The sequence below is a fragment of the Hylobates moloch genome, unplaced genomic scaffold, assembly GCF_009828535.3.
Source record: "Hylobates moloch isolate HMO894 unplaced genomic scaffold, HMol_V3 SCAFFOLD_6, whole genome shotgun sequence".
Lineage (NCBI taxonomy): Eukaryota > Metazoa > Chordata > Mammalia > Primates > Hylobatidae > Hylobates > Hylobates moloch.
In genome coordinates this window covers 118,976,723-118,985,821 of record NW_026652281.1, presented here as the reverse complement: position 1 = coordinate 118,985,821, position 9,099 = coordinate 118,976,723, and the positions used below count along the sequence as shown (strand labels likewise).

At 38.8% G+C, this 9,099-nt stretch overlaps 1 protein-coding gene across 2 annotated transcripts in view; it reads right to left on the bottom strand.

Annotated features, from left to right (window-relative positions):
* Positions 1-4,265: 4,265 nt before the first annotated feature.
* Positions 4,266-9,099, bottom strand: part of RNF14 (ring finger protein 14) — a 26,502-nt gene continuing 21,668 nt past the window's right edge. For both annotated transcript variants that reach the window (XM_032158196.2, XM_058439953.1), the window contains 2 exons: positions 8,583-8,713; positions 4,266-5,705 (listed from right to left, as the gene is read on the bottom strand). In XM_032158196.2, coding sequence (XP_032014087.1) covers positions 5,648-5,705; positions 8,583-8,713 — 189 coding nt within the window. In that variant the 3' untranslated portion in view covers positions 4,266-5,647. The remainder of the gene's footprint in view (positions 5,706-8,582; positions 8,714-9,099) is intronic.

Here is a 9,099-nt window from a genome sequence, read left to right as displayed (position 1 = left end):
CACCTTGAAAAAGAGTAAGGCCCATTGCAGGGTATTCCATCAGTATTTGTTAAATAAGCGAGTTATTCTAGGAAATACTATAGGTTGCAAAAAGTAGAATGGTACTGAGGGTAAGACAATCGCTTTTAAAATTTACATGTATTTATGTTGTATTAGTGTGAGTTTAGTTGTTTTTCCTTTTTTGGTTTGTTTTTATAATGAAGGGAAAAAAAGAGATCCAAGCAAGGAAAAGAAGTGACTGTGTTAACTTTGTACTTAGCAACTTCGGCATCAAATCTCCCTGAGTTTTTCCAATGTACACAATCTTCTCCAAAGCATCCTCTGGCTCAGAGGAATGTGGGAGTCCTTGGAGAGGTAAATCTTCAGACAACCTGAGAAACTGTACAGTCTAAACGATGGGTGATGAAAGTTGATTATTACTATAAACATTTGTTAAGAATACCCCTAAAGCTCCCATAGCCAGATTTCTGACCACACTCAGTCTGGCCTGATTTTTTTAGTTAAGCTAAGGTTTGGGGAGCAGGCTGGCTACTCTTACCAGCATCAGAGGGCACCATGGTGTTACAATTCCTTGGTCCTACTTAGGAGCTTTATATACAACTTAATTTCCCTACTTTGGTGGTTGAAGGTTAAGTGCCACTATCAGGAGTGACACTCTTACTATGTAACAATTGCATAAGATGTCAACTGTGGTTCACATACACTTTTGAGTATTTAAAAATTTCTGGTAATACTGCTGTTCCTGCCTTGATAGTATTGTTAGATGCCATTCTGTATACTAAAGTATAAAACAGACTATAATGAAATACAATGAGGAAAATTTAAATACCAGAAATTAAATCTACTTCTGTAACAAAACAACATACTCTATACCTGTCTTAACTAGTGACTATATTTTTAGAACATGGGAACTGCTGCCACCTGCTGGTGATGCTTATGGCAAAGTTAATACTAGGTGGGAGATCCAAACTCCAGTCAAAATTCTGAAATTCCCTTTCAAAGCAGACAGCCACGTGAACAACTTTATTATTATCTCCTCTAATTAACTCTCATTGCTCTTGAGAAAAAATAAATACTAAGTATATTAAGAGATTACTAATGTAAATTAGAACTGTCTACTACTAAAAAAATGACTTTGGGCAAATGACTTTGGGCTAGGTGTGGTGGCTCACACCTGTAATCCTAGCACTTTGGGAGGCTGAGATGGCTGGATCACTTGAAGTCAGGAGTTCGAAACCAGCCTGGCCAACATGGTGAAACCCCGTCTCTACTAAAAATAAAAATATAAAAAAAAATAAATAAATTAGCTGGGTGTGGTCGTGGACACCTGTAATCCCAGCTACTTGGGAGGCTGAGGCAGGAGAATCACTTGAACTGGGGAGGCGAAGGTTGCAGTGAGCTGAGATCAAGCCACTGCACTCCAGCCTGGGTGACAGAGCAAGACTCCATCTCAAAAAAAAAAAAAAGACTGCTGACACCACCACAAATCTGTCTGGGAATATGGCTTCTGATTCTGAGCCTTTCTTACGTTCACCAGCTCCTCCACAGGTCAACAGGAAGGGATACATCTATGCAACAAACTTTGGGATTTAGCCAAGATGGCAGGCTAATTCTCACACCAGGGCACAGTCTAATGGGTCCAGCTGACTTCCTGACTTGATCAACTTGCCCAGTGTTTAATGTTTTTCAAGAAGCTGAGCAGGAAAATTACCAGAACAGGTGAACAGCCTAAAACTGCACACACAGCACTGAAACATCCTGAGAAGTAACTGATTTAAAGCTACAAAAGACCTCAGTCAAAAAGAAATCACTGATTTGCTGAGCCTGCTAGGATTAGGTAATCTGTCTTCAAAAAGTTTTTTGGCTCCTGCCCAATCCAGATGTACCAAGGTATAATTAATGTTTATATAACAATAAAAACAGATGAGACAACTGTGACAGCTGAGAGGGGTCTAAGGAGACATGACGACTAAATGTAATAATGTGGTGTCCTAGAAGGGATCCTCGAACAGAAAAAGGACATTAGGTAAAACTAAGAAAATCTGAATAAAGTATGAACTCTACTTAATAATATCAATACTGCTTCATTAATATGATAAATGTGCTGCACTAATATGTTAATAAGGAAAACCAAGTGAGGGGTATATAGGAACACTGTACAATCTTGGTACTTTTTCTGTCAATCTATATTCTAAAATAGTTTCCTTTTAAAAAATGGATGGTCTGTTAATAGGGTAGCTAAAAAAATAAAAATTATAATAATAATAATTTAAACTAAAAGAAAAATGGATGAAACAAGATGAATCTCAATTGACAAAGGCAGGCCCTAAAGTTAGTTCGATCACAAGCTTAAAATGTCAGAGCTATTTTGATTAAAAAAAAAAAATTATGGCCAGGCACAGTGGCTCATGCCTGTAACCCCAGCACTTTGGGAGGCTAAGGCGGTTGGATCACTAAGTCAGGAGTTTGAGACCAGCCTGGCCAACATGGTGAAACCCCGTCTCTACTAAAAATACAAAAAAATTAGCTGGGCACGGTGCACATGCCTGTAGTCCTAGCTACTTGGAAGGCTGGCAGGAGAATCACTTGAACCTGGGAGGCAGAGGTTGCGGTGAGCTGAGATTGTGCCACTGCACTCCAGCCTGGGCAACAGAGTGAGATTCCAACTCAAATAAATAAATAAGTTATTTGATAGCTTATTTTCATTTATCAGCTCTAGACCCAAACCTTTTATATAAAAATGAAGAGACACTGACTATTCAAACTCCCCCCAAAACACCCAGGAGGCCAGGCACTGTGGCTCAGGCCTGTAAATCCCAACACTTTGGCAGGCTGAGGCAGGAGGATCACTTGAGCTCAGGAGTTCACAGACTGGGCAATATAGCGAGACCTTATTCCTACTAAAAAAAAAAAAAAAAAAAAATTAGCTGGGCATGGTGCTATGTGCCTGTAGTCCCAGCTACTCAGGAGGCTGAGGTGGGAGGATTACTTGAGACCAGGAGATCTCAAGGCTGCAGTGAGCTATGATCGCATCACTGCACTCCATCCTGGGTGACAGAGTGAGACCCTGTCTCAAAAAGAAAAAAGGCCCATGAGGTTCATACTAATTTATGGCAAATCTCAACCCACTCATAAAAAAAGGCTTTCATGAAATTAAGGTAGGTATAAAACTCTTTATTCTATCATATATTTTGCTGATCCCACAACCTTCCACAAACCCATTTGTTTTACAGGGCATTTGGGGAGTTACCCAAATCTTTCATTTTACTGAGACAAAAGTACTCTACCAAAACTATACCATCTTAAAATTAGCTCATAACTCATGCTTCAAAAGTATAACTTTATAAGCCCTATTTTCTTTGTTAAAATTGAGTGATGAAGACTTTGTACCTAAGAATCACTAAGGTGACCAAACAAATTTTTGAGACTAAACACCAAATACCTATGTTGTTTTTAATATCATAAATGGGAAAAAGACTCCCATTTCTTTCATAAAACTGTATTATAAAGGCTTCTTTCCTACTTCTATGACATCATCAACAATGTACAACAGCTTAACATAAAATGATCTCTAGAAAATATCAAGTAGCTCATGAACTATAGAGCTTCTGAGGAGATCTTTCTGAATAAATCTGAATTGAACTCCTCTTTGATCACAGAAATCACTCTTCTCAGCTATATATTGTAGAACAAATCATTTTAATTTCCATTTCTTATCTTTAATTTATTCTTTAAATTAACGTCAATTTTTTTTTTTTTTTTTTTTTGAGGAGTCTCGCTCTGTCGCTCAGGCTGGAGTGCAGTGGCGCTGTCTCAGCTCACTGCAAGCTCCACCTCCCGGGTTCACGCCATTCTCCTGCCTCAGCCTCCTGAGTAGCTGGGACTACAGGCGCCTGCCACCCACCCGGCTAATTTTTTGTATTTTTAGTAGAGACAGGGTTTCACCATGTTAGCCATGATGGTCTCGATCTCCTGACCTCGTGATCCACCCGCCTAGGCCTCCCAAAGTGCTGGGATTACAGGCATGAGCCACTGTGCCCGGCAAATTAACCTCAATTTTTACACAAAATGTCCTGAATGGAAGACCATGAAACTATCTGGTTTAAACAAAATATGGGCCCTAAAACCTAAGCTCAGTCACAAGCCCAGGTAAAAGAGATGCTATTCTGTGACCTTTTTCTTCTTACTTTATGTTATATGCCAAACAGTTTTAAAATGTGATTAGTTGCCTTGGTGACAGAACAAATAGCAACTCTGTTCTAAGATGATTTTTAAATTTATTTTTATTTTAAGATTGAGCATCCTCTTTGACAATCCAAAAACATAATCCTTGCTCACTCTGGACACACACACCTAAAACAGTTAAAAGTGATTCCTCAATTTTCAATGACAAAGTAGGAAAAAAAGAATATGTTCTCAAGCTGCAGTTCAATTTTTCTGTCCTCTTTTCCAAAAAATGTTACTTTGCTACCAAGCCACCCACCAATGATAAGGAAAGACAATTTTTCAAAAAGCCAACAAAACCCAGAAAAAGGAACAAGCATCAATTAAAAATTACCACCCGGAACACTGCTGTTGCGAAAAAAGAGTATGAAGCCAAATTCCCATAGCTTGTTAGAGAAGATCTTTAAAAATAATTCAGAAAGTTAGGACTGGAACTACTGTGGTATAGACAGGTTATACTGTCACTATATGCATATACAGTGGTAAATGCAGATAATTCAAGAACATTCAGCTTGGGAATATATTAAGCTTTCTCCTATTCCAGCAGAGGAAATAAAAACATGTGCTCCTGGAATTAATATTAAAATCATCCTTACAAACAGAAGGTAGGGCAAAGGTAAAGACAGAGAACGTGGAACAAAAGTAGCAAAGACAAGTCATTTTGAATCTAGGTTCTAACACCCAGGAAAGTTGAATAGAACTTAAATTCTTCTGAGCCAGTATCACTAAATTCTAGATTTGGCCTGAAACCAGTGGACCATATACACCACTAATAAATATCAAGTGCCCCACAGTGTTTGTGGTATTAAAACATATATTTATATTATAAATTTCCATTCTGAAAAGCAGATCAAAATGACACTGGACCATCCAGTCAGTTACAGAGTAAAGGGCTTCCTCCAAAGAGAACTGACTTGGCAGAAATTTAGGTTGGTAGGAATGTGATTAACATGGAGTAAATGAGATCAGGTTCTCAGTATAATTTTCATAAGGCTTCTACCCACTCCAGTTGTAAGGAATAGTACTGAGGGAACTCCAACAGAATGTCTTAGAGGGATGCTTCTCAGAGACAAAGGGTCTCTAAGTTTAACTCTTGACCCCTCTTATCCTTACCTAAAGCTTGGGGAAGAAAATAAATATTTAATTTTTACCTATTCAGAGCTTTGGGCACATTATAATATTTAATATTCTGTAGTTTTATTTTCTGAACCTTTGGCTTATAATTTTTCTCAACTTACATTAAAAAATGTATGAATGCACCTTCTTCAGTAGTACCACATGAAAATATAAACCTTGTTCTTCCATATCTTCTACGCAGGAAAAGTGAATGAATAGTACCCTAAATATCCCGCAAAGTTACTTTGTGTACTTGATGAAAGATTAGGGAAAAACAATTCACTTCCATATCTTCAGCAGTAGTTAACTAGTCTTCACCCTCATCTTCCCAAATATCGTCATCAATATCCACAGCATAAAACAGCCTGGAAGCATTAAAAAAGGTACATTTTTATACACTTGAACGAAACAATGTAAATTGCCTCTCCTTCCCTGAAAAATATTTTCTGTACTCTTAAAACATTTTTATACATCTTTTCTTCTCCTTTAATCATTGCACTGAGGAGCGCTGAAATATGGGTCCCTCTGAACAATCTACCCTAAAGTTGGTTAAGAACGGCCTGTTTAAGGTGGATGAGTACCTGTCCAGCTCCATTCCCATCTGGCCTAGAAGATTTAATTGGCTGTCTTTTGGCCTTAAGTCCCTTGGCCATAGGGGTCCCACTGAGGGCCTAGATGGAGGCGAGGCAGGTTAGCCACACCACTCCAGCAATGATATGGGATAAAATAAGTTTGACCATCAATGCTGCCTCTGGCAAATCTCAGCCAAAAAGGGGAAAATGAGAAATAAAAATGATACCCTAAGCCCCACAACCAACTGAACAGATCCTCCTCTCCTGGCCAAGGGAACGCCAGAGAAACCTTGAAAACAGTTCCCGGCCATGATGGGATGGGAGGCCAGACACACCTGGTCATACCCCCCTCTCTCACTAACAACCATTAGGCTTTCTTTCCCTAAGGGTTCAAACCAACCCTCTGGGAAGACTTGTTCCGCCGCTGATATCAATCAACCAACCGCCTGACGCTGCCCCTCCCTTCTGCAGTTTTGGCACAAAAACCAACCAGCATTTCTTCCTGCCAATAGACCACTGACCATGGAGTGGATCTAGCCAGTCTATGGAGGATGTGTACTGAGGTTTTCATGTTCTCTGCTTCACCTTCTGATATCAGAGAACTCCCCCAGAGATCATGCTAATGCCACCATTTTTTGAACATGGGTCCCCTGAAGGGTAATGAAGCTCAACTGCACATGCAGCGTATTTCTCCTTTCATAAATATTCATGACTCCTCCTATACCTTACTGAATATGTATATCTGGCTATCTTGTAGGGCATAAATCCCTGTCTTCCTCTTCCCATCCTTAAAGTGTCTGTTTCCAGCTTCTGGCTGAAGGCTATGCTTCCCAACCTGTCAGAACGGCCACTTTGCCAGCTTCAACTCTTTATGAGAAATAAAGCTCTCCTTTCCAAATTAAAAGAAACGAACAAAACAGTCCTTTTAGAATCCAGACAAATTCTCCAGGGCCAAGGATAAACAATGATGGGGGATGGGTATCACAAAACTGATACTCAGCGTATACAATACATGGAATAAGCCAAGACTGGGGAAGTCAGGCAATTTAAACTGAACTCTTTCGAGACACTATTATTACTATTACATGCTCATCACTCCATTCTATCTTCACAGTCCTTGCACCCTCCATTTGTAGAATGTTTTGTAGCTGTCAATTTGTCTTCCTTTCCTTATGTTATCTACAACTTATGCAATTTCCAACACTAGATTTCCAATAGTTCATGGCAGGGCTTGTTTCTTCAATTTCTCTTATAGTTTCACAATACCAACGTGTTTACTTAACAGACACCTCTTAACAAAGGATCATCAACTGATGCTCAAAGTGGAGAGCTCTTGGGGAACAGGATATTCACGTTATGCCAAGGAATCACCCCACAGATTACTTCCTAATAACAAAATGGAAAACTTGCCTTTACAATAAAGCAAACTGTAGAACTGAGCACCACACTAATGAGGGACATCATGGACCTCTTGATGTGATTCAATACGGAATACACACATCACTCCTCATGAAGTATCAGCATAAAAAATGTTATTCTAAATCTAATCAAACTTCAGTCTAGACCTAACTTCCAGTTTATAGCAAGTAAGAGAAACAAGCTAAAGGACACCATGGACAAATAAAACTCTAGAAGGTAAGACGTTATATAAGACAACTGGCCTGGACTCTTCAAAAAGTGAATGTTCAGCCAGGTGCGGTGGCTCACGCCTGTAATCCCAGCACTTTGGGAGGCCGAGGCGGGCAGATCATGAGGTCAGGAGATTGACACCATCCTGGCTAACACAGTGAAACCCCATCTCTACTAAAAATACAGAAAAATTAGCTGGGCATGGTGGCGGGCGCCTGTAGTCCCAGCTACTCAGGAGGCTGAGGCAGGAGAATGGCATAAGCCTGGGAGGTGGAGCTTGCAGTGAGCCGAGAAAGCGCCACTGCACTTCAGCCTGGGCGACAGAGCGAGACTCTGACTCAAAAAAAAAAAAAAAAAAGTGAATGTTCACAAAACACACACACAAAAAAGGTGGGCCAAAGCTTTTCTGTATTGAGACTAAAGAGATAGAACCAAATACAATGACTGAACTTGTTTAGATTCTGGTTCAAATAGCTTTAAAAGATATTTTCAGAAATAATTAGGAAGTTTCAAATATGTTTGTTTACTAGATAATAGTATGCCACTATCATTAAATTTTTTAAAAGTACTGTCATTATGTAGAAACATTGCCTTATCTTAGGAGAATTGTGGAAATATTTAGAGTTGAAGCATTATCTTATGTAGAAACATTTCCTTATCTTAGGAGAATTGTGGAAATATTTAGAGGTGAAGCATTATCATAACTCCAACTTCATGCAGCTCAGTAAAAACGTTAAGGGAACAAATATGGTAAAGTACTATCAATTGTTAATTTGAGTGGAAAGTATCCTACTATTCATAGTCCTATCTTTTCAAATTTTCTGTGTTTGAAAACTTTCACTATAAAAACTTCCAGATGGTGTATATTCTCATTATAAAACTCATTTTTGAGAAAATAATATAAAAATTCCTTTATAGGGGAAAACATGTAAGATAATTCTCTAAATAAGTCCAAGTACTTAAATAAAACACTGGATTTGTGATCTGCAAATCAAGTACCAAAAATTGCTGGTGAGCCTAAGGAATTCTGTGTATACATACCGGTTAAAACATGGTGAACCAGGGTCATTGAAATGTTTGTAAGGGTTTGCTCTAGAGAGAGAACCCATGCAAATCCAACAGAAATATTGCATACAGCCAGTACATGTCATCTTGTTACATCCATCTAATTTCTGGTGGGAAGGATAGAAAGAAAAACATATCAAGGCTGTAAAAGCAGAAGAGACAGGCACATGCCAAAATGATTCAGTACAACATTGTCCTGGTCTTCTCCCTTTTCTTATGCAAGGTTGAGATATCAATGTAACACACTGATGACTACGTAATTGTTTATATTTTGCAGTATAAGTAAAACATAGAATACAGAACCAAAGACAAAAACCACATGATTATCTCAATAGATGCAGAAAAGGCCTTTGACAAAATTCAACAACCCTTCATGCTAAAAACTCTCAATAAATTAGGTATTGATGGGACGTATCTCAAAATAATAAGAGCTATCTACGACAAACCCACAGCCAATATCATACTGAATGGGCAAAAACTGGAAGCATTCCCT